General features: G+C 40.8%; 1 protein-coding gene across 1 annotated transcript; it reads right to left on the bottom strand.

Annotated features, from left to right (window-relative positions):
* Positions 1 to 994: 994 nt before the first annotated feature.
* RBSN (rabenosyn, RAB effector) lies at positions 995 to 21020 on the bottom strand. Its single transcript, XM_015425283.1, has 12 exons — positions 20909 to 21020; positions 17450 to 17751; positions 14839 to 14979; positions 13455 to 13555; positions 12271 to 12316; positions 12022 to 12183; positions 10350 to 10591; positions 9568 to 9638; positions 7719 to 7805; positions 7129 to 7231; positions 5747 to 5851; positions 995 to 4620 (listed from the first exon to the last, which is right to left on the bottom strand). Exons 2-12 carry the CDS (start codon positions 17610 to 17612, stop codon positions 3481 to 3483), a joined length of 2361 nt encoding a protein of 786 aa, XP_015280769.1. The 5' UTR covers positions 17613 to 17751; positions 20909 to 21020; the 3' UTR covers positions 995 to 3480.
* Between the last annotated feature and the right edge of the window lie 5548 nt (positions 21021 to 26568).

Here is a 26568-nt window from a genome sequence, read left to right as displayed (position 1 = left end):
ATGCAAATATTCATATTATGCCTCTACACTCCTTGTGTATGGGCTCTGTTGAAAGGTTCCCAATTCACTTAGAGGCATAGGAGGAGTTTCTGTCCCATTTTTAGATCTTTGGATTAGGCCAGTGCTGTATGTATTCTGCAGGAGAGCAATATGCAGTACTGGACGGAGAATTTGGCTCACCTCTCATCTGTACAGCTTTTTATTTAACCAAAAAGCAAATTTCTAGGACTGTTGACAGTATTTCATAGTGTTTGCCTACTAAAATTGCACAAGCCAGTAAGTGCAGATTGTTTTTGCCAGGTAGAACTGGACACAGGATTTAATCTGTCTGAAAGGAAGACTGAACAAAAATAACATAGGTACATGATGTAGGGTATGGTTAATAGAAATGTGTATGTTTCACTCAGGAAAAGTAGTGTGGTGTAGTGGTTAAAAGTGTCAGACTAGGATCTGGGAAACAATGCTGCCATGGAAACTTTCCAGGTGGCCTACCTCACAGGGTTGTTATGAGGAGAACAGTGTAAGCCGCTTTGGGTCCCTATTGGGAGATAAGGGTGGGATATAAATAAAATAAGCTATAATTGTATGAAGAATCTACAGTAGGTAACTCCCTCTTGTTCTTGTGTTTCAAATGATACTGCAAGATGCATACTGCTTCTGAGCTGAAGACAAATGTAGGAAACTTTCCATCTTATTTTGGAATTGATGCTTAAGAGGAGAGAGAATGACTTCTGTATACTGAAAACTCCATTTAGGTCTAGTAATTTTTTTCCTATCATTGTTCCTTCAATAATACTTTTAAACTCCAGGGCTGGGGTAGGAGTAAGGTCTGTTAAAATAATAAAATACTAAAGATCATAAGAATCAAACAGTACACCTAGAACTACTATCTTCAGTTCATGTAGCATTTTTCCCTCATCCTCTTGAACAATCACTGTACCCATACACGCAAAATAAACATGTTATTTTATTTCATTTCATCAGAAAGCTTGCAAACTAGAGTAGTGCATGCAAGTGTATAAACAGATGTCATTAATGCTAAATCTCACAATGACAAGGTTTTGTTCCGTTTCATAGTGTCAGTTCAGTAGTACAAATGGAAGGCTGGTCAAAAGGTGGCTCTATCGCTATCCTAGTGAGAAGGCTAGTTACCTTCCACATTGACTTGCAGTCATGGAGCTACAAACCAACACAGATGCTGGAAGAAGTACATCAATACACAAGTATGTCTTAATCTATTAGGCTATGAAGTACATACATGGCAGAATGCAAGTAATGCTTTACATGTTTAAAAAATGTGAAGCCACTGAAACATTTATTTTGGCTGGCTAGGTAAAAGGATACCAGGTAAATTTGATGCCCATCATAAATAGATTCTGCTTTATATGACTCGCTATGCCTTAGCTGATAGTCACTTAGAAGCTGTAGGGCTCTGTTAAAAAGTATACAGCTGTAGCTAGGTTACTGCATTTTTACCAGGCTTGTATTCCCATTGGCTGATGCTGATATTCAGCCTCAGTCCTACTAGGTTTGTTACAAGCACCACAAACTCCCTTCCAAAAAATATTAAAGACATAAGCACCTTTCTCTTGCAGTTATTGTAGTGAGTGCTGGGTCTGAACACATCAGTTTCCCCAGGACGGATGAAGCTGATTAAAATGAGCTGCTTTTGAGGATGCAGCCAGTTAGTTGAGCCAGTTTTCCCCTCTATGCTTTTTTAAAAACAGCCTAAAGCCCCATTGCAAATAGATGAAGATGTAATACATAACATTTAATATGTAAACTGCTGTCTTAGTTCTTGAACTTATTACCCACCCCACTAATAATACAACATTAGTGTTCTTCCGCTCATTGGTGACCCCTATTGTTCGCTATCTAGCATTTAGACCTTTACCAAATGTAAGTGAAAAGTTCTGGATTTGTGCAGCAAAACTGGTAGAGTTCTTGGGGGATTTGTCATCCCCCCCCAAAAAAGAAGCAGAAGTCCAGCTTCCTCTTCAAGTGGTGACATTTAAAAGACCAAATTTGAACAGTACAAGTGAAAACCGACCAACGGTACAATAGCCCCTCCATTGCAATTATTTCAACTTTCCCCAAATATTCCAGTTCCCATTTGAAAGATTGGGGGGGGGGGGAAATCCTAGAAGACAGGCATTCACAGCTTTGCAAATGGGGAAACAAGCAGCACAGTCTCCACCACTACTGCTTCACAGTCTCCATGTATTAAAGCAGGGCTTGCATAGGCCCCATCAACGAAATGAACGGAAACTGCAGAGCTACCTGGGCACAGAGCTTCCTAACCTGGGGCACACCTGAAGCCCATGTCACAGTCACTCTTTCACTCTAGAGACGCAGCAGCTGAAAATATCCCTTACTTTTCCTTCTATTTCAATATTGAGAGGAGTTAAGCTTTGCCATAGGTAACAAAGTCAGCGACAGCTTTTTATCCTGTTGTTGATGACTAGAGCAACTACAACTGGTCCCCATTTGGATTTGCCATTAGTAGTAGACCTCATTACGTACTTCCCCTACAGTAATTGCCAAAGAATATCAAATTCAAGACCATGCTGCAAGCAGAAATCAGTTCAGCTACTGTGGCACTTTTAACCCCTGTCCCCTCCAGAAACCCTGGGAACTAGTTCCGGAACAAGCCACTATAATAAAACCAGTTTATGCTTGTAATGTAGGTGGGACCTGGAAAAAAACAAATTGGACAGTAGAGGACAAAATAGTTCATAATTTCAAGACAGGGTTCAAGGGTTGAGTCCTAAAACAAAAATACTACATCTATCACATCACAAATACCCATATCTAGTTTAAAATCCCTTTATATTATTTTTGTATTGCACAGTCAGATCATTGGCCTTTTAGTTCAACAAGTCACTGGATCTCAGGAACCTGCTTTCTAACACTGCTTCTTTGCACATGTGGCAGCTGAACACATCTGCTAGAAAGATACCATCTTAGCTCTATCAGACATGCTTGATACAGGATTTACAAGACAATCTGGTCCCTTGGCTAATGAAAAAAACTGGCTCAGGAGGCCAGCCTATAATACTGCAATAGCAACCACACACCAAGGGAAGGGCTGCAGGCTGCTTCCTGCCTCACTTCAAGTGCTTGAAAGGATCCATTTCCCCCATTAGCCCTCTGCCGTTTACCATCAGAAATTGAGGAGATGCTAAGAAGCATAACCATGCTCTTACAAAGTCTGCTTGTGATAAAAACGGGTTGTGAGAAATTTAAAATAGATTAAAAAATGTAAAACAGCTCTTAGGTTACCACAGCGTTATAAGTAGTGCGGACAATGTTTGCCAAGTCTTACTAATATAGTGGAAAATGCCCAACACCAAAGTGCAGAAGATTGGATACAACCCCTAGAATTCCCTCTTCCACCTGCTACTCATTTTAATCCCATCTGCCTGGCCTCTGGGACAAATGAGGGACTGTCAAGGTGTGTGCGCAGATATAGCCACTGATTCAGCAGCTGGATTTCTCCTTCTGTTTTGCTAATGTGCGCTTCAGTTCTTTTAAATTCTCAGTCAGCACTTCTACCTCGTCCATCCGCCCACTGTGTTTGGCATCAAAAATATAAGCTTTGATATTATCTATCTGTTGGAGAAGTAATTCCTCTTCTATGATATCTTCGCTCAACACTTCACTATCATCATCATCGACTTCAAAAGGATTTGTGGAGGGATATGATGATAACTTAAATGGATCCCGGGATTCCTGATTCCCAGCAGCCGTGTGAAGTAGATTTCCAATATCCTCTTCAAAAGGGTTCGGAGCACTAACAGCCACTCCATTCGCTTGCTGACAGTCGTCCTCCTCGTCAAATGGATTGTATTCTTTTAAACCACTATTCAAGGCCTTGGTGGGCAAGGAAGCCACCGGGGAAGAGTCTTTAGGAAATGGATTATTGGGTTTCCCCCTTAAAGTGCCAGTATCTACCTCCTCTTCAAAAGGGTTAAGTGCAACAGTCTTTTTTTGCTCTGGTACTCTGTTGTGTTCTTGGGCTCCTGGAGGTTGGCCAGGGAAGACTGGGCTTTCACCGGCTGGCCCCTGGTCACTCACCCTTGGGAAAGATACTTTAGAGCCTGGGTTACTTTGGCTCAGAGTCGTATCTAGATCCAAAGCATGTGCTATTTGGTTTAGACTGTCTGGTGCAATCTCTAATTTACTGTGCCTAATTTCTCTGAAGTCCAGGGAGCGTGTCCTTGAGTGCTGAGACATTTTCTTTTTATGCTCCCTCTCCCATTCCTTTTCGCAAAGGATCTGCAACTGTTCCCTCTGCATCTCCTCCACCTCAGCTTGCCTTTTGGAGAGTTCGATGGCTTTTTCCGTTTGCTGTTGGTCGTACTCATCCTGGAGTTGTCGCAGGTTCTCCTGCAGCATCCGGACCTCATCTAGACGATTTGCTGCCTTTGCTTGTTTTATGAAGGATGTGATGTTATCAATCTGCTGAAGAAGTGGGTCTGCACAAGTAGGTAACCAACCTTCAGCTTTCTTCACTGCAGCCCTTCTTGGATGGGAAATCTCTCCATTGGATGCTGCCACAGATCTGGAAACAAAATCCACGTGCCTCTCCTCTAGTTTTCTGTGTGAGTCAAATGTTGCCTAGCAAAAACAAGCAAAACTATTCAAGGAACAGCTCCAGAAGTTCAGTTTTTATGCAGCAACTAATGATATCAAAGAACAGGTCTTTTTCTCCCTTGCTCCACATTATTGATGATCTTGCAAGAATCTGAATACTCTATCACAGTATTTACATGTTCCAATAATACCCAAACACTTTTTGTACTTAAAGATATTCTAACAGATGTTGTTGACGATTTAAAAAATAACGATAGCAGCCAGAGCCACCAGCCTCCTTGCCTGCCACTAGCGCATGAGGAGGCGAAAAGATTGCACTCACACACACCTGTCCAGTAGGGAGGAGAGAAGCTGCCAGCCATCCCCCACTGGACACAAGGAGGCAAAAAGCCACCATTTGCCCTCTTTATCCCCTGATGGACGGGCAAGGTGGGGTGCAGCAGCACGTACCCTCCTCACCAGGCTGTCCCCCCCCCCCCGTCTCTGCCACAGGCCAACACCCCTCCACCACAGGAACCCTATCACATAAGGCTGCCTAGTGTCCTGACAGCACCATCTGTTGGGGTGGGGGTCACCTTTTCATGATAGTCTGTGGGAGCTGCTGCACGGCCTCTCTTCATGCACCCTGGTAAACATGTCAAGTGCCAGGATGTGTTGGACAAACTTATGTGGTAGATTCTGCTCACAGCAATGCTGCCTCAGATATAGGCTCCTCCCGTTTGGAATTTTTTTTCCCCGAGGAGTGCTGGAAGGGGCTGTTCTTCAGGAGCTCCAAGCCACAGAAGTTATCATGAGGAAAAGGCTTGAAGTTCACAGTAACCCTAAATGCATTATGTAGAAGTACATCACACTGGCTTGATCTTGAATGGCCTTTCCACTCACGAAAGGACAACTTTTGTGGATCTCACTGTGGCTCCCCACTGTGACACCCACCCTTGAGGATCATGGGGATATACTGGCCAGAAATGGCAGAGGGAGTTGGGAAAGTCACTGTCTACATCACTCTAAACTGCACAGGTTCCAAGCCACTGATTTTACTTGGTTTCAGAGAAACACCAGTCATTCAAAAAAGTATTAGTGATTCTTTGATCTTAACTATAATATGCAGATATAATGACTACTAGAAATATATTCACGCTGGAGCATTCACCTGTCTTTCCATCTGTAGTTTTCTGTCCATCTCTTGTTTCCTTTTCTCTTTTAATTCTTCATATTGGTCTTTGGCTGGCAGGGACATCAGACCAAGCAATTTTTCCTGAGGGAAAAAAATTCAAACTATTACCTACCAGATCCAAGGTTCACCCAAAATTAGCACTAAAGAGAACTATACATAAAGGGAATAGATCCAATTAATTCCTTCCATATCGTTATAAGCCTTACTCCAGCAGAAGGATGCAGATGAGAGCCAATTCAGTACATGCATAGTGGCACTAGCTAGACCTACTGCTTTATGATTTCCACTGATAAGATTACTCTCTAATTTATCTAATCCTTTAAAATCGGTCTGTGGTCTTCACCACTTCTTGTGCCTCCAATTCTTTAGCAATGCGATCCTAAGAAGAGTTACTCCAGTCTAAGCCCACTGAAATGGACTTAGACTGGAATAACTTTTCTTGGGATTGTACTGTAAACCAGCTAAAGATACTGTATACATACTGTGCATTCCTTGGACAGCAAAGGTGACAAACAAGCAAGTATTGGAGTGCACAAAGCCAGACATGTCAATGGAAGGAAAAATCATAAAACAGCGACTGACTTATTTTGGCCATGTCATGCGGAAGAACTCACTAGAAAAAGCAATTACGCTTGGATTGGTTAGCGGCAAAAGGAAACTGGGCCACCCAAGAACACAGTGGCTAGACACCATATAAGTTGACACCAGCCTGAGCATGAAACGACCCAAAGAAACAGTACAAGATAGGAAAATGTGGAGAGAGCTGGCCCATAGAATCGCCAAGAGTTGGACACAACTGAATGGCTAACAACAACAGCAACACTTTATTCATACTTCCATTTTGACTTCAGAGATATGCAAACAAGGAATGCAGCAGAAGAGTAGATCAGTTTCAGACATACAAGCACCTCTGTGAATGAAACTACTCTGAACAACTTCCTATAAGCTTCTGCTAACATCTGCAGACTGAGATGTGAGAGGAAGCAATCTGTGTTCTGGCAGGAATGGAGCAAGTTTTGTGTGGGCAGGGGAGCTGCCCCCAGATAACAGTTTTTAGAAAATTCAAATTCAGCATCTTTTACCTACAACACTTAGCACTACAATACAAAAGCCTTCATCTGTCTCATAAATTATTGGTGTAAATACTTAGTTATCTGTGATGAATAAGAATCCCTTATAAGTAACCAAGGGTTTATCAATATTACAAATATTTCTGGGTTTTCTGAATCAGGATGCCAAGCATTAAAATATCCTGTAAGAGGTTTCTTGCCTTAGGTTATTATGTCACCTTCTAATTATGTTGCTAAACACGGTGGTAACACGCCTGAGAGCAGCTCTTACATCAGAAAAGGACCTACCTGCACAAAAAGTGTTGCTGAATATCTGATCATTCTCTGAAGCTGTAATGTTTTGGGGTGAGGCTGAGACTCTTCATTCAAGCCCAGAGTTAGGATTTTCTTGCTAAATCAAACACATAAATGTGTCAGCAGTGCCTGCAACAAGCTATAACCAATAAACAAAGCACAATACACCTGTAAGTCTTCCTAGTTATAAATAATGCTAAAGGTTTAGGTGATTAAAAGACACTGTAGTGTGTGCAGTTGGCTTGTGGTAGGCACATGACAGTATTTTATTAGCATTTTTAAGCATGTTACTTCTGCCCAGTCATAGTACTATCACATGTACTTGTAAAATTAACAGGGACACTAACTGGATTTTACTGGATTTTAGTTTCTACAGTTGCATCATCAACTCAATTTCATTTGTTGGGTACATCCTTTGAACCAGATAGTTCCCAACTAATGCCCCACAGCTCAACACAAGTGTGGCCCCACTAAGGCCATCATTACCATTAATTGACTGAAACCAATGGGCTTCAGTGTGCTTAGAGTGTGCCCTAAAGACACCAATCATTACAGAATCTCATCCCAACAGCTGTCTCTCTTACCTTAAGGCATCTATTAACTCATACATTTTTTGCACCTCCATTCTCAGATCATTAGCATGTTCAAGACTGTAGGTTGTCTCCCCAGCACTGGAAGAAAACATGCTTGTTACAGTCCTCATTGATAGCAGTTATTTTTGCACAAAGTGCTCTGCAGTCTTTATCTAAATTATATCTTATCAATTGCAAAGCCATAGAGGTCACTCAACGGAAGAAATGTATGAAATTAGCACATCTTTAACTAAATTACTATAAACACGTTAGTGCAAATTCTTAAGTCTTTACTTTTCCTTAAGCCCTTAACATCACAGTAAGAGAATCTAGAGTTGTTTATCAAAAAACTGAATTTCCAGTTTGAGCTCATTTGTTAATAATTCCGGTGAGGATAGGAATATGTCAGCAACACGAAATATTACAGAATTGTGGGTGCACTCAGTATCTTTGTTATTTCAACAACATGCACAATACAAAAGCAGCCAACTATCCATTTTAGATTGGGAAGTAGCACCATTCATGGTTCATTCTATCAAGTGCAAAGAATACAGGCATCCTTGTACCTAGACTGACACAGAAAGAACACTGGGGTGAATCCAGTGCAGCCATCAGAAGTGGATTTTTGCTTCCTTCCCCTACAAACCCAAAGAAGTTGATTCCTTTTTCACAAATCCCCATATACACACATACAATGCAGTGCAGACCTCCCCAGCACTTCAGGGGGCAGTCTGGGCTACGGGAGGAGGAAAGTAACACCCTACAAGTGGAAATCCCTTGTGTCCACAGCAATCCTCCTCGGAATCCCAGCCTTCATCTATTCAACTATTTATTCAGGAGGGTGTTGGACAGTTCACTAAGGCATTAAAACAAAACCCATTAAATGCTAAGATTGTATTCTTTAATAATAGGTATTTCTATCACTACCCTTATCTGAAGAAGTGTGCATACACACGAAACCTTATACCCAGCATAAAACTTTGTTGGTCTTAAAGGTGCCACTGGACTCAAACTTTGTTCTTTTGCTTCTGACCAACATGTGGCTACCCACTTGAATAACATGTTATAATAACATGAACGTTTCGTCGTAACATGTTACAACATTGTCAAAGAGAAAGGTATCAAACAGGATTTTTTAACTGAACTGCAAATTATTCAACAAAGGAATATATCATAGGAGCACACCTTCATTTTACAGTTAGAATGCTGGAAGCACTGTCAAGCGTCTTTTTTTATATTTCTTTTACTACCTTAGGAAGAAACTCTTTGGCTCAGATCAAGGGGAATGTTTGGTAAAAATCCAATATATCTTCATGATGTTCTGGGGGGAGGCAGAATCCCCTCTTCCCCAGAAGCAGCCCATCAGAACGCATTTTAGGTGGCTGCAGGAGGTGAGGAGCTGTGCTCCATGGACAGAACTACTTCCGTCTACTGGATCCAAGCCCATGTATTACTTTGGGGTGCAATCAAGACTACATAAAGCTCTTTTGTCATTTGGGGAAGAGTTGGACTCAACTGTGTGACAACAACAACAAAAGTACTGTGTGAACAAGACTTTACATTGAAAGACCTGGTGTCCGCCCACAACAAACCAAATTATTGAATGCCAGAATTTTCTCTCACATTACACTAGTTCTCACGGGCTAAGGGCACATTCACATATGCACCACACTGAACCTGCATGGAGACTTCCTGGACTTCAAAAATAGTGTATTACGAGGATCATGTCAAAATTATTAATAAGCAATATCTCACTTTAGCAAAATATCTGTAGATAACATCTTTTACCTCCTTACATGTGTATTAAAGACAGTTTTTGTATAATACTCATTTAAAAGAAAACATAGCTGAAGAAGCTTACTTTAATGATTCCGCCATCTTTATATATTCTGGGGCCTTCTGGTCAACTTTTTCCATGCAAAGTCGGAGTTTCTTGTTTAATTAATAAAATCAATAGATTAGTTCTTACCCAGCATCAAAGGGACGTATGCAGAATTATTTAGCAAGGTTTCTATTTTTCCTGCTGTGTGCGTTAAGGTCTTTTAATAGCTGCTAGATTGACTAACCAAAAGATCTGTTTAACCAAGACAACCATGACTTACTGGGTGCCACAAGGCCTGAGATAGTGAATTACTTACAGACTTTAAAAAACATTTCAAGTTCAAGCACATCTATCAAAGTAGCCCTGTCAATAACTAGCTTTACTTCTGAGAACTGGTAAGCAACTTGCATGCTTTCCTCTTTTCTTTTCTTTTTTTGCATGCTTAGCCCATCATTTGATTATGAGTTTCATCCTCTAACAGCCTGGACCGTACATGAATCCAGGACCAAGCAAACTAAAAAGTTTCAGTTCTAGATTCTCAGTATCTTGTTTTCAACCAACCAACCCACCCAACTTCACATTCCATCAGAAAAATACTTCTTTAAAAGAATTTCCATTCTCTTCTCGCTGGTTATCTCTTCAGTGTCTTGTTTGTAGACTGCGGGATCCAATAAAGGCTTATTTTATTGATACCTTAAGCCCTGAATACTGCATTGGACTTTATTTAAATAATGGTTAAAAACTACAACTTATCCCAAGTTCCATTTCTTTTCTACTCACTCCCAGCCTCCCCCCATCCAATTGAACAAATACCACTTTACCTCATATAGTTTCACAATGTCTGGTGTGTACTCTCTCTCATCAATCTGCTGCTCCCTTTTGAGCAGGGTATCTTTGCAGTGCCTACAACACCGGATTCGATCATCATCCTTTTCATCCAGGACAGAGCTCACACTGTTCACACTACTAATGCTGCCACGGCGAGAGCCATGGACACTGTTGGGTGAGCAGTTTGGGCTTGCATGAGAGGCCAAGACCTCCTTGCTGGCAGTGGTGAGCTTGCCTGGAAGAACACACCAATATCTCATTAGGAACAGAAGGCAACATCCAGAATAAAACACTGGCCTTGAACCCAAGTCCAAACACTCAGTTCAATTCCAGTTACATATCCTAAACCAGGAATAGTAAAGCCTAATTTACAAGCTTGTTAGGAAGAATTAAATCAGGATTTTTTTTTCTGTCATGTAAAAAATAATTTTTAAAAGAAGCATTACTGTACAGAATCACTAAGCTAGTTTGGTACTGAACAGACAGTGTAGCCCAGTGATTTTGCACAGCGATATAACTGCAAGCCAGATATGACTAATCCCTAAACAGGGCTTGTTCCAAGGATAGCTATTTTCCAACCACCCAATTATTCCTATTTTATGGGCTGGATCCAGATTAACATTTCCACATGTGCAAGGATTTTTGCCCATGAAGCATGACAGCCCACAATGTCCCCCAAACTTGTTCTTGGGGTCCTCTCTTCCACAGGAATAGAATTGGGGCATTTCAGTCTGCTGTGGAAGGGGGGAGGAAGGAAAATAATGTTCCGTGAATATCCAGTCTGGACACAAGCCTACACCTCTATTATCACTTAGCAATATCTCTAAAGTTACCAGCCTGGTTTTTAAAGAAGATTAATTATCAGCGTAAGTTTCCATCAGATGATTACCCTAGTTACAGAGCCTCACACTTATTCCTTAGAATAATGAGCTATGTACTATATTCTTTGTGTACCTCTTGGACTCTCTCTCAAGGGATCCCCTTCTCCAGCTGTCTGAGCTCTGTTGTGTTATCAGGCAGTCTACTTCTTGTCTGGCTAAGCGATCAGCCATCATTTTCCTTCTACAGAGAAGCCTCACTTTCTGACCTTTGCAAATACACATAACTTGCCCTTATTTGAATTAATAGTTTAAATGGGAACTCTGAAGCCATGTAACTTTATGGAGGCATAACAGATTAAACTGGCAAAAAAAGAAGTTGAAGATCTGTTTTGGCTGCACAAAAATCAGTTGTGAGCTTTTTGCATCTTTAGGAGCAAGGCAATTTTTAAAAATTTCTATTACAGCCATTTTAGAAATTAGAGTTTCATGAAATCTGGCCAGATTACAGCTTTCTCCAGGTAGACTGAGTCTATCTGCAGGCTGACGGGACAAATCATCTTGGTTTTATGATAAACAGAATTACCAGGAATTATAAGGGTGGGATGTTGTAAAAACAATGTCCCTTATCTATATAAATGAGTTCAAGGACTTATAGAGTAAGATAAGGAAGTATTTTTACATTTAAGCAGCACCCTTTATTGTCTAAATTTCTTGGCTATTGGGAGGCAGGAGTTAGTATATGGGACTATTAACCATAGGATTACAAATAGAGAGGAATTAAACAAGAATTGGAAAAACATCAGAATATGAACCCAAATTACTTATACCAGACCACTGTACTCACTTGCAAAGGGAAGGCTGACGAGTTCCATGCACTTCTTGCACATGATAGACCCACAAAGGCGGCAGTGGTGGCGTCGGTTCCGAATGGTGAACTTAGTACCACAGTCTGGACAAAATGGCACATCTTGATCATTAACCCAAGGCACAACAGACTTCTCTATAGCTGTAATAGGATGAGAAAGCCGGTCAAATATAACCAGTGAAGTCCAACCCGGAAACTCTAGCAAATGTCTAGAACGCTAACACCTACCTCTTATCTTTGCAGAATCAGTATTGGTTCTGTCGAAGGAAGTAAGCTGACAAAGGAGAAGGACCACAAAAGAGTTCAGCCAAGTACACTTTTCTATTGAGACAAAATTGCAACTGCACAGTGCTTAAAAATAACAGGTAACTGGTTCATGAAAGAAAGAAACTCTCTGCCTTCTTATTATTCCTTTCAGAACATCTTGGACTTTATAAAATCACTCTTGTACATAACTCTGTTACCTCAGTACTGGTCAAACATGTTAAAAGCTACCACAGCAACGCCCATAAGGGAATACAGATAGTGGGAAAAAGAAAGAAAAATTAAGCAGATAGGCAAGAAAGCTCTGAGACAATAGTCTCTTTAAGTGAGGAAAACCTATAAATAGCAAAGAGAGCAAAAGGAAGATATAGAGATTCTAAAACTTCAAACCTCAAAACTAAAGTATGCACAAAACTTGCAAAGGAAAGCACAGAGTCCTTCACAGTCATACAATCTACTCAGTTCTGAATACACAGTCTTTGGAGCAGGAGGCAGAGCCATTTCATGTTAACTGGCAATTCTGCCAACAGGAAATGCCACTAAGGTTTAATCAGATATCCGTTTACAGATCTTGGATCAACAGAATTCTTCTCATCTCCAGATTCCACATGAGAAAACCTACATTCACTAATGTTCAGGAGTGCCCCCCTCCCTTTTTTCCTTGACAGGAAAATATTAAGAGAGGTGACACTGGCTACTCTGTGACCATTTCTGCAGTAGTTAAATTCCCCACACTGACGTTTAAAATCTGCATGTTATGTGAAATTTTCCACACTAGATTTTTTTCCTCACCAGGTGCAAACCCAACGTTTTCTCCTTCTTTCCCCACATTTTCAGAATCCCCAGTTTTAGTGAGTTCCAAAAATGCAGGGAAAGAAGAAGAATAAAACTTTGGGTTTGCACCTGATAAGGAAAAATCTACTGCAGAAAATTTCACATAACATGCAGATTTAAAAACGTCAATGCATGGAATTTACTACGGAAATGGTCTGTCTCAAGCTCCACTCAGATGATAATCTGCTCTTAAATTATAAACTGATTTACAGCATAGCAATACAAATCAAAAGCAGTATTTGTAGCATATATAAATGGTTCAAATATGATTTCTAAGCATTTTTCCGGGGGGGGAGGGAGGAAGGCCCATTTACCTTCTCTAACCTGATTATTAATTTATTGACTTCCACAACATAGTGATCAATTCTGGCTGCTCTGTGCTTCTTGAAGTCAGCAAGATGGCTCCTCACAGCACCTGATAAAAAATAACCAGTCAAGAAGCTCTCCAGGTTTACTCAACTTTACACCCTCTGTTAACTGTTATTTTACTATGATCTGGTATCTCTAGTTCTCCGTTGCTGCTCAGGCATTACATCAGGCATTAAACAATGGCATCTTAGATTTTTAGTGCTGTCTCTTGTATCTTGATGCGGCATTTATTGATATACACTGTACTTGCTTCCACCAATAAAATGACATTATGGAAGACAACCATAGCAAAAGTTACTGGCTGCTGCAAGTTCTCTTGAATCTCTCGCTTAACAGACAAAATCCCCTTAGTAAATGAGATACTCCCAAATGCTGTAAATTCATAATTTCTATGTTCTTACTTAAATTGGAAGCAAGGCAAACCTGGGATGTCTGAGGGAAAGGTGGGTATAGAAATATTTTAAACAAATTAAAAGAAATAATATTTTAAAAATCCCATCAACTACAAACTATAAAAACAGGTTTAGCCTACAGTGTATAACATACACACACAAAATTCAGAAAGGATTCCTAGAACCAAACATTAAACAGCCATGAAGTCATCCAACTGCACTATTTTTCAGGGACTGACAACAGATGAAATAGCATTTTCCCCCCACTGTGTAATACAATACTGTTCCCTAGATATGTGGCCATGATTTTTAAAAAAGCACACGATTCTGGAGGCACATATTTCCCTGTTCACCCTTGTGCTTTGTTAAAAACTACTTCTGAAGTTCTCCCAGCTTTCAGGAACATCATAGTGGGTAATGCAAACTGTGACTTTCTGAACTAGAAGTCTTACTGCACACACAGATCTTGCCACAAGGGACAACTCTAACCAAGGTGGTGTGCCTCAAAGATGTCACAGTGCAGTACCAATACAACTAGCCCGTTATGCTGTCACTACGGCTAAGTTCCCTGGCAGAATCCACTCTTCACGTGGTTCATGCGTACCATTTTAAGTTTGCTAGAGAATGCCATATAGTGAGCAAATCTGCATACCACACAGTCCATTTTTGAAAAACAAGGAATGATACTGTATAAGTGCAATATAAACTGAGGTCACAATACAGCACAAAGCTAAGTGAACAAGAAAATAAATAGTCTAATGGAATTTAATTATCTATACATTTGTACTGGAGCGTTGCCCTAGAATTTAATAAATGTCATCTAGTTAAATTGCCAGTGGATGCTTGATACTTTTACATCATTATAGGCAGACCCTATCGGAGCTCGAGGTTTTCCTTTTGAAGTTTTCTGTTATGTCCACCATTCCCGATTATTTACCTAATTCCTGGGGTTCCCACATATATGGATCCACTCCACCATAGCTGTAAGATTCATATTGCTCCTGGGGACCCCCGTCGCTTCGGTCATCTTCTCGTTTCAAAAGTTTATTCTTTGCTTTTTTCGCTTTTTGGACCAGATCTGAAAGATGGTCAAATGGTAGATAAGTCAATCGGCTTAAAAGGGTTGAACTCTGTTTTGGATTGTACTGCTAATTACACCATAAGAGATCTTATCATTTCTCAAACCTTCTTATGCTAGTTTTCTCTGAGACCCTGACCATTCTCCTTCCACACCTGCAGAATCCTGGGGCTGTTTTCCCACCTACTCTTAGGAATGTTGTGAGCATTACTCAGATGTTTGCAAAAAGCCCTGAAGATGACTGGAGCTATGGAAATGCTTCACATAGGAACACAGTTCTGATAAAATACTCCTACTTGGCTCAACCTGGTGGGAATACAAATGTGCCTGTTAACCAATCAATCCAATTATTGGCAGCTCGCAGGAATACTTTGTTCCCTGAGACAAAGGCTTAATTTGGAAAGCAATCTGTGAAAGAGAACACTGGACAAAGCAGAAGACAAGAGCACTTTAAAGGTAGTGTAGTGACGCATTTAACAATCTTCAGAGAGCTGGGAAACAACTTGTTACAAGTGAAGGAAATTAACCTCAACATAACCACTTGCTTTTTGCATTCACTGAGGGTGCGAGGCTATTTTGAACAGAAAGAAGTGCCTCACAACCAGCCACTAAACAACCAAACACTAAACTTCCATAGCTTAAACTATTTTTGTTAGTAATTTGTACATTAAACGTTTTAAATTCTATGGCCACTAAGGGTTGCCATATTTTATCCTATGAAAGCACTCCTAAGAATCACTACCTGAAAACAAACAAACTGTATGTGTTTGTGTGTGTGTGTGTGTGTGAAAATACCAAGACAGACAGTAAAACTCCTGATCAAGAAACAGCTTTATTGCGTATGGGTCCAACAAGCTAGAAGAGCCAGCATGATATAGTGGTTTAGAGTCTTAGACTAGAATCTGGAAGACTCGGGTTCAAATCCCCATTCATACCATCAAAGCATGACATCTTTGTGTGTGTGACCCACTGTTAAATTTTAAATCGCATAGTTCTCTAGTCCTAGTAGAATTAAAGTTTCCAAGTTCCATAGAAATCTTCAACAGGCATAGTTTACATAAAAGTCAAATATTTCAGTCACCGCACATGTAAACCACCATGGAGTCAGAATCTGCATTGATTACAAATTTGATTTGCTATGCAGAAAAACTGTTCAATAACTATGAAAGTTCCATTAAAATCCAAAGTATACATACTCTTTTCTCAACCGAAGACCCTTATATCAACAGAAGTAAGCTCAATGAAAGAAATCCTCTTGTCCATTGTTTTCAGAATCAGTGGCATTGCTTGCACTATAAAATATTCTGTATCAATCAGTATTTCTACTACCAACTGCATTTTTTTTGGAGTACAATACTGTGGCGTCCTCACTTATTTGGGAGACTGTTTCTCCTTTAAAACACACTCTGTGTACATGAACTTGGTAGATTTCTGCTGCCACCAGGAATTATAAATTCCAAATCTCTCTCTTTTGGTAGAATGACCTAGGGTCTGGGCACTTCAGAGGACTATGTGGCCCTGAGGAAGGACTATTCTGATTTATGGGATAACTTTGAATAAAAAATGATTTATTTAATAAAGAACAAAATAGGTTTCTGATTAAAGGAACTTATAAATATAACTGGCAAAGCTTGGTGTCACAAACAGTCTCTCAGACTCCCAAAACTTCACTCTGACAGGCGTAGACACTCAGTCTAATCTCTCTCTCTCCCATATATATAGCCACACAGGCTGAACTCTGTCTTATTCACACAGAATAGACTCAAAACTTATATTCACACAGACTAAACTGTTTGTTTTATTCACACAGAATAGACTCAAAAACTCCCATAGTCACAGACTATGCTCTCTCTTCAAACTTCACACACAGAATCCTCTCATAGACACCCCTCCTTCCACACTCTCAGTCACCAGCCAATCACATCACACTTGTCTCCCTCTATCACTCTTCTTACATTACTGCAGTCACATTAATCATTTAAAGAAATACACACACCAAAATATTAAATCATTACAAATACCCACTCAGAAAATGTCTGATTAAAAAAGACTATTTACAGCCTTTGTTTGCATACTGCATACTTAATTCTGTTGGCCTAAAACAGTTTATAAAAGCTCTACCTTTTAAATGCCATAATCTACTTTAATCAAATTCCTTCAATAAAGGAATTATTCCCTGAAGTGTATGGAAAGAACATAACAAAAATCTGCAGCCCTATGTTCATCAGTGTACTTATTATATTGAACTGAAACAGTTCGTGCCAAGAAGTCATTAGCTGGTATCTGTCCACCTGATAATTATTTGCCATACCATTCTACTTGGTGTTCTGTGTAACTAAAAAGCTTACATACACCTACAGTCATAAAGAGAAACTGGTTTGGTAACCAATATAATCTTACCAATCATCCATGATATCAGACATTTAGAACAATACAATACAAAAATCAGAAAAGATATAGTGTTTCTTACTTCTGAGTTGTCCTTTAATATCTTTGTCTTCACTTGAATGTTCTTCTTCATAATGAGACTGAAGCTGATAAAATGACTGCAAATCCTTCAGACACAAGGGGCATAGAAAGCCTTCTCTCACCTCCCCAGGGTCATCAAATGGAGGTGTGTAGCTTGCTGCCATAATGGTCCAGGGACCCAAAGGCTAAACAGACTCCAAATCTTAGCAGTGGTGAAGCAATGGTATGCCATTCAACAACATGACTAAAGGACTAAGAGAGGGGAAATGGCATTTGCTGTTGTAATTTGTGCAAAGCATTGCCCTGAAACAGACAAAGAGAACAGTTTTTAAACATAATGAAATCCCTAATTTTTTTCTGATCTTTTTCTGATTCTTTAGCCCCCCCCCCCCACATTGGTGAGCTAAAGAAACCAAGCTGCTGCTACATGATTAACTATGGAGATAAAGGGTGTGCATGTAGGACCTTCCATGATACCTTTTAGTATATCCCTCCTGCCTTGTCTATTAGGCTTCTGTCCTTCTCTTTGCTTATGCAGATATTATTGAATTTAGAGTGCACACTGCTATTAACAAACCTGCAAAAACTAATCAATAACTAATTTAAAAATAATATCGTGTTATATATTTGTTAAGCAATTATACCATATACTTTGTAACATATACATATTATTCTGATAAAGGAATGTCCTCAATATCTGTAAAACTGCCCTTACATTATGTTTTTGGTAATTATATTTCCTACACATTTTCCCCTATTCCTTTTTTCTTTCTGTATCCTTTAAAAAAATTAAAATATTTTCTAAAAATAAATAATTTAAAAAATCATTAAATGAATAATAAAACCATTAACAGTAAAACAGAAGCAGTGGCAATAAAAATCCTGAGAGTTCAGTTGCCTACCAAAGGTAGGAAGTTATAAAGAAGTCTGTAGCTTAACACATTTGATCTAGAAGCCTCCTTAAAATCCTCTAGAACAAGCTAACCATCCCAGAACTCTAACAGGGCAACCCTAAGGAGGTCTATGCAGAAGTATGTCCTACTGCATCAAGTGGAGCTTATTCCTATGAAAAGGTTTCTCAGAGTAAAGCCTAACAGTGCAATTTTATGCAATTACTCTTGTCTACATCTGTTAAAATTGGCTTAGACTGGAGGAGCTCTGTGTAGGATTGCACTGTTAGACAATCATTATGAAACAAGATGGTAAACATGTTGCGAGAATATCGTCACCCTTAGATAAAAAGAGAAAGATAAGCACAATTAAGGACGCAATTAATAAAGAATAAGTATGACAAAAGATGCTTGAGATGAGGGACAGCATTCCATCCTGTCCAGTTAAAAATATAGCACTTCCGAAAAATTCCAACTAGGCCACTGTCAAGGCTATAGCTAGACAAACAAAGCTGCTAGACTGGGGGAAAGGGTAGGGAAACCAGAAAGGAACCAGCAAATGACCAACCAGAAAGGAACCAGCAAATGAGCAACAACAGGATCCCAGCACAAATATTCTCCACTGATTTATAAATGTATTCTTACTTAGTAAACGTACATTGTATTTTTGTTCTCCCCTGCCACCCTCATACACACACTTAAGATTGCTCAACTGACTTTTGTTGACATTCATGCTTTTTCACAAACAAGTTCACAAGGGGGTAGTCTGCTCGTTTTTAAAATTTATTCTAATTCCATTTTATGACATGCTGTATACCTTTTTAGTAATGTAATATTTCACAAAAGTTTGCCAATCTGCAGCTGGTTACAGTGTTCTCCTCTAAACTGAGTTAGTGTGAGCTAGCTCACAGTTTTTTAGCCTCGGCTCACAAATTTTTGTCTTCACTCAGGAAGGACGGTGCCAGAGCAAACTAATTTATGCAGCAGCCAAATCACTCACTCAAAACTTTAATGCCAGTAGCCCACAAAGTAGAATTTTTGCTCACAAAACTCTACAGCTTTAGAGTGAGCATTGGTTGCAAAACCCTTATAATTTCAGAGTTCAAGAGTTATAATTTGTCCAAGACCCATAGCAGTAGTCAATGGCACCAGGGCCAGATCAAGACATGGCGAGGCCCTAAGATATGTCAAGTTGAAGACGCCCCATAACACCACCACTAACAGTGTGTGTGTGTGCATGCACACTTTTAGTGGCCTCTCATAATCTGAGGCCCTAAACTGTAGATTACTTAGTTTGTGCACAAAGGTTTAACTGGCACACATTTTACTAATGATTTCCAGGAACAAATGGCACCTCATTTATGGAATACTCTCTCCAGAACCATTCATCTGGGCTCGTCCAATGAACCCCCAGAGGCAAAGGGGCTATTGCTACTGCTACTGATTTTAATTAGATTTGGGAGTTTTTATAGGGTTTTCTGTTCCTTTTTCATCAGTTTTTAGTTTTGTCTATCCTGTATGTGACCCTGAAGAAAGAAAAACACAAGTGGTTAGAATGCTGGACTAAGATCCGAGAGATCCAGGTTCAAATCCCCATTCTAGACCTTGGGTCAGTCACACTCTCAGTCTCACTTTACAGGGTGGTTGTCAGAGTAAAACGAATGAAAACACGGTATAGGGCACGGTATAGGCATCAGCAAAATAGTAGGCAGGTTGCCCCTTGCACTTCAGGCAGGGCTCTTGGACTGGAATAGAGACCAACGGGAGCAGCAATATAGTAACACTCATGAACATGAGGGCACTTGGACTGCCAACAACTGGCAGAAACATGACCAATGCTGTCTGAAACATGTTAGAATTGCACTACAAACTTTTGAATCTCTGCACATCACACAGCTGTTAAAAGCACTAAACTTAAAAAAAAAAGAAAGCAAGCACAAATAAGCAAGGTATCCGTGCGGTAGACCCTAAAATATACTGAGCCGAGCCACTGGTCAGTATAGTCTGTACGATCAGCAGCATCTCTCTAGGGCTTCAGGAAGACGTCTTTCACATCACCTAGCAACTGGTTCTAATCTAAATGAGAAATGCCAAGGATTGGACCTGGCACCTTCTACATGTAAACCAGATGCGCTGAACCAGGACCCCACCCAAAACTCTTTCCCAACCCAGCTACGAGAGTGAGAGAGAGGCACCAGATGAAGGATTCCTGCTTTGAAAGGAAGTACACCCACAGTCCTTAGGGGGATGCCCTGACAGACATTTGTGAGATCCCAGCCGCAGTTGCTCCGGCCTCCCTTCCCCAAAAGGCGCCTTCACTCTCAGGATGTGGGGACGGCATTCCACGCTGGGGGGGGGGGCTTCCCTTGAGTGTACGAAGCACAACAATAGACGAAGGCTGTCTGTGCCACGCGAGGGTTAAAAGGCCCTTTGACACGCACCCCGGGAGGGTGGAGGGGGGCTGCAGGCGCCACCCAGTAAGCAAGGAGGCCGCGCGGCTCATTCACACGAGCAGGGGAGGGGAGGGTACAAGCAGTCCCAGGGCGCCGCCAAGAGAGGTCGGGTCTCACCTCAGCCTCTAGACGGCGGCCACAGCGATAGCTTCTGAAAGGCCGAATCCCGCCCCAAGTTACCGCGGGAGGGAGGGCTTCTCACGAGCGGCAGCCTCCGGCCGAGAGCCGAACCGCCGATGACAAGAAGGGAAGGCGGAACTCTCATCCGGGGCGCTGAGTAGGGGCGGGGCGAGGCCCTAGTCGAAAAGCCTGGCGGCGACGAGTGCCGAGCAATCGATGGCAGGGCTGGGAAGAGCGAGGCAGGAAAGGGCCGGCTTGTCAGAGGCTGGGTAGGGCTGCTTTGTGCGGTTGGTTCAGATGTCGTTTCTGGGCTTCGGCGTGTTTTAACATTCTAAGGGTAGTGGGAAGAGGCCAGTCTGTTAATTCATTGACACTATTTAACTGTTCAACGAGAGCATGTCCAAAAGTGGTGTAAACCTGTGCCAGATTACTCTAATGTAGTGTGATGAAATCAAAGAGCATAGCTTTACGCCCTAAATTGATTCTGCTAGTGGCTACTGGCACAAAGGAATGGCAAAAATAATACCATCTCTATATTTTTTTTATTTTTTTCAGTTTTACAGTTGCCTCCACAATTCCCTGTGAAACAGCCCTTTGTGGTTTACTAATTTATCATGTGCTTGTGCAAAAGAAGGCTGAACTGTTTTCACAATCATTCTAATGTATAAAAAGATCAAGTTTAGGAACAATTTTTTTAAAAGCAGGTGAGCAGTATTATGGTGTTTAAAGGGAATAATCCCAATTCAGAAGTAAACAAATCTACTCTCATTTTATTCAATGGAGTTTATTCCTAGGAAAGTGTTCTAGGATTGCAGTAATAAAGTATTGCAGTCACAAACCATTCTTTGCCATTTACAACGTTAATCAAGTTATTTCCTAAAGGTATTTTTTTCTGTAAAAAGTCAAGCACTACATCAAAAGCTTTTAGGAATAAAAACAAATTATACGGTTACAACAAAACAAATCTCAGTGTTTCTTTCAGTAATCCTTACAGCAGTGGTTGTCTCCAAAAATGAATCAGGGAACAGGATAAAATCATGGCCTTGCACCCTAACATCCTTTTCTACTTGCAGAATGTTGGATTATTTAGTTAGCAGAGTGCTCAAGGCACTTAATGCAGCAGAGCCCAACAGAAACAAAGTGTTAAATAGTGGGTTCTAAGCATGGAGGACCGGACTACGACATGCTGAACAGATAACGTTTATTGCATAGCACACAAAAGACAAAAACTGGCCGGCGGTGGTCAACTATATACCCCCACCCCCAGACACACCCCTAGTCTCATTGCAGGGTTTGAATCTCCCACCAAAGTTCCCATAGGTGGGCTAAAGGTGGCCCAGGATCCTTGGCCCCTGTTGTTTGTGGAGCCAAACTAGGGATTATGCACACAGACCCCTAGTGGCAGTCCGTGGACACAACACAAAGTTAAACAGAGCCTTTTAATAATATGAGTTCTTTTATTTAAGGAACTCCATTCTAGACAGGTTAGGGTACAGATAGATTTATAATCTAATCTAACTAACTGAGATGGATAGAGATACAGGAATCATGTCCTGCTCTTATTCTGCCAAGATGAAGAAACACTGCAAAGTCCTTCACTTCCAACACAATGAATCAGGGAACAGGATAAAATTATGGGTTTATACCCCAACATCTGTTTCTACTTGCAGAAGGCATTGGTGCCCACAAGAGATGGGAGAGAGGTGATTTTCAGTTATTTCCACTGCCACAACAGACCTCCCCTTCCACTTGACTCCCCAAGCTGTTTTCAGGGTTCCCTTGAAACGTTCCGCTCAATCTAGTGGAGCTCTCATGGTAGAAAGGGTCTATCTCATAGAGTCTTGCCTAAGGCTATCAGGGAGAGCTCTTGGGCAAGATGACATTTGAACTGGTGTGTAGCCAACTAAACCTTTGGCAAAAAAAAATCTAATTGTAAGAGCTGTATAAGAGGACAAGCTACCTAGGGCAGTGGAATATGACCTATATTTGCAGGTTTTTAAGACTGGCGTTGTTGGGGATGTCTTAGAGCTGCCCCACACAAAACTGTCTTCCCATCTAAGACTATTCAAAATGTTCCTTGTGGTGAAGGTTTGTAGCGGTGTAGACAAAAATCCTCCAAATGTTATGGCAACCTGGTGCACTCAAAAAGCTTGCTGTGTGGAGACAAGGTCCAGTTTCAGTAGCCGTCTTATGCAGTTGGATGTGCACTGAACTCAGACAGAGCCCTCTTTTATTACAGGGGATTAGATATTATTTATTTATTTGTTTGTTTGTTTATTATTTTCAATTCATATCCCACCTTGCTGGAAACCGGCAAGTGATCTTTGCATTGTCAGTTTTGTACTCTGAAGGCTAAATATTCTCATACATGCATGTTTTTGTTTGCAGAAATCAAGATACCTTGATGCAAGAAGGTTAATATATTTGGAGATTAACAGGTGGTTTTGCTCAAAATATAAAAACGTTGCAAAGACTGTGAATGTACATAACACTAATTCATGTATCCTTGATCTGTATATGAGGAAGTGAATTTTGGAACGGCCATTAGAATAAGAGCAGGGAAGCCCCAGCATATATGCCAGACGGTGGCACACCAGACCATTTTGCTTTGTGTCCAGTTCCTCACCAAAACAACTGAGGCAAGCCCATAGGGCTCTGAATGCTCCATTGGGAATGGGAGAAGGCAGTGGTCATGGCTTTATGCCCATCATCACACCCCAGACGCAGGCAGCCACCAGATGGGGCTGTGGTGAACCTCTGAGGCACTGTCAGCCAGCACCATTGGGGCTCTGGTTGCTTCCAGTGAGTCTTGCCAAGTGCAGCCCCCCATCCTTTTATTTTCTGGCACACCAACAGCTTCACAGGTAGATGTTGCTTTTCTTTGCATTTGGACCCAAAAACTTCCCTACCTCTGCCCTGGGCTGTTTTGATAAGGATTTGGTGGTGATAGAACAATGATAATCATTGGGAGTAAGGTACCCCAAGGAAGAGATACCAAAAGTATCTGTTTTGTATAGCACTGTCTGTGCAGTTCGGATTAGCAGGACCTGCAGAAGATTTGTTCTAGTGTCCACTGGTGTCATGCAAGTTGGGTGTGCTGAAACAGTACACCCCCCGATGATAGCACTAGAGTCTGGTTCACTGTTTGGTGAGTACATAGGATGGGAATTCACAGCTGAGCAAAGTCTCTATTCTATTGATTTTCCAGTATAAAGGACAATTAGTTCAAAAGAACAACTTGTAGCAAAGCGCAAGAACATTTTAAAATGTTTAAAACATACGTGTATGTCTTCTTTTAATTCTGACCTGTCATCCGGATTCATTTGGCTATTCTATAAATGGTTGATTTTGACAACTAATTTTCCTTCCCTTTGCTTCTCTCTGCCAATCTTACCCCTTGTCTTTGTTAATTTTATTTTATACCTAGGTACTATATTATAAACTGATTGGCACTATTGTGAGTGCTTTTCAGTGGGTGCAGATCTAAATCATAGTCTATTCATTTTGCCAGACAGGATTTAGTGTCTGTTAAACAATTAGAAGTTTTCAAGCTCAAATTCTCAGGGGCGAGAATGGGAGAACTGGTTATTCTTCTTTATAAATCAGTGATAATGTCTCTTGGAAACCCAGATATACAGTTATTAATAAATGTATGTATAATATACTGGGTTTGAACGCATGTAGAGTGAAATCAGCTCATAGTTTATTTAGCACTCAAACGAAGACAACTAGCAGAGCCGAAGTCCTGCTTAAATCCCCAAATACACCACACCCAACACACACACACACACACACACATCCTGTGATAGACTATTTACAGTGTACCAACACCCATAGGTCTAGTCCAGGATCTGGGTTGATCGATTGGTCCATTTCAGGATCCTAGCCTGCTATTGTCCTAGTTAGTGAAGCTTTGCTACTTCGCATGACCACGTGCGAACCCAACTGTGTGTGCAGTCCGCGATGGTACACAACAGTATGTCACCAGGTAACTTGGCATGGGGAAAAGAATGTTGTGTAGAAATGTGCCCTGACCTGGATAGGCCAGGCAAGCCTGATCTCGTCAGATCTCGGAAGCTAGCAGGGCCAACCCTGGCAAGTACTTGGAAGGGGGACCTCCAAGGAATACCAGAACCGGGACACACAGGCAAGTTATCAAGCCACTTCTCTGAAACGTCCTAGCCCCTCTAGGGGTTGCCAGAAGTTACCGTGACTTCCAGGCTCTCAAGCACATTCTCTCTCTCTCTCTCTCTCTCTCTCTCTCTCTCTCTCTCTCTCTCTCTCTCTCACACACACACACACACACACACACAATAAATTCTTAATTAAAAAAAAGAATGTGGTACAGAAGATTGAACTGAAGGGCAGAAGCCATTTCTCAAACAACAAACAAACTCATTGTTCATTGTGCAATAACTTGTGTAGTCATGTTGCCAGTTTTTCAAATGAAAGAAACAGGGATCAGATTCCCCTCTGCAGACTGAAAAGCTCTTTTTTCCCTTTGAATTGTGGCTTGCTTCTTAAACAAGTAAACGTCCCCTTCCTCTTTCATTCCCTGTAACATATCTTCCAACAAGGGAAATGTGAAGGGGAGAGCTGTTTCTTCAACAATCCCAAAAACGTCACCAACAGGAATGCAGATGTCCTTGTGCCAGGGCCTTTGGGCTGTTAGTAAGGACAGAAACATCTGTTGCTTATGATGGGATGTCTGGAAGAAGGGGACAGTGGGGCTTGGAAGGTGAGAATGGGAACCCGCTACACAAAACCTAGGAACAATGAGGTAGGTGAGCAGAGAATATTTAGAATGTACCAGATCTTTTCAAGATTTCAGAGAACTCTTTAAAAAACCCCAACCCTGAGCAGTTCCCAAGAAAGAAAGGGTCTGTCCTGAATCAAGATGGGAAGGTTCATTCATCTCTAAACTTTTGTAGTTGTTTGTACCACTGGGAATTTAACCTCCTAAGGAGTACTTAAGTGGGGGGAAATTTTGTATTAGTAAATGTCATTTAAATATTTGGAAGAAGTAGATAATTTGTAGATGAAGTAGGTAATTGGATCAACATTCTCCCAAGGGGTGTGGATATTGTCATTATTAAAATGGATCAGCACAAACCGTTCAACCACAGTATGAGTCACTGAATAAGTAAAGCAATGTTCTATGTAAATTCAGTCAGAGTCTATCAAGCACACACTGTTTCAGCAGACTGTTCATTTTCTCACAGTAGCATACTTTTCTTAATGGGTGAATTTCTTCATGAAGTTGTGTGTTAATTTGACATGTGACCTACAATCAGTTGTGACCCAGGGTTTTTTTGTGTTTTTTAATCTTAATTCATATTTAGGGCACTTTCTGCAAACATCAGGTGATAATTATAGAACAAAAAAATCTTCATATTGTTCAAACACAATTATGGTCAACAAACCTTGCACTGTCAAATAATCTTCAAAATGTTCCGAAGAGTGCCAGGAGCCGCAGTGTTAAATTAGGGCTGGTTCTAGGGCTAGCATGAAAGCAGCTGATTGTGAAATATTTCGGTCCCAAATGAGGGTTTTTTCAGAGTTTAATGCTAGAGCAGAAAAACTTCAGAATGTTCAAACATCATAGTCAGCAAACCTTGCTGTGTGAAATAATCTTCAAAATGTCTCAAAGACTGCCA

The sequence above is a fragment of the Gekko japonicus genome, unplaced genomic scaffold (genome assembly GCF_001447785.1).
Source record: "Gekko japonicus isolate JY-2015 unplaced genomic scaffold, Gekko_japonicus_V1.1 scaffold2, whole genome shotgun sequence".
Classification (NCBI taxonomy): domain Eukaryota; kingdom Metazoa; phylum Chordata; class Lepidosauria; order Squamata; family Gekkonidae; genus Gekko; species Gekko japonicus.
This window is presented reverse-complemented; position numbering and strand designations above follow the sequence as displayed.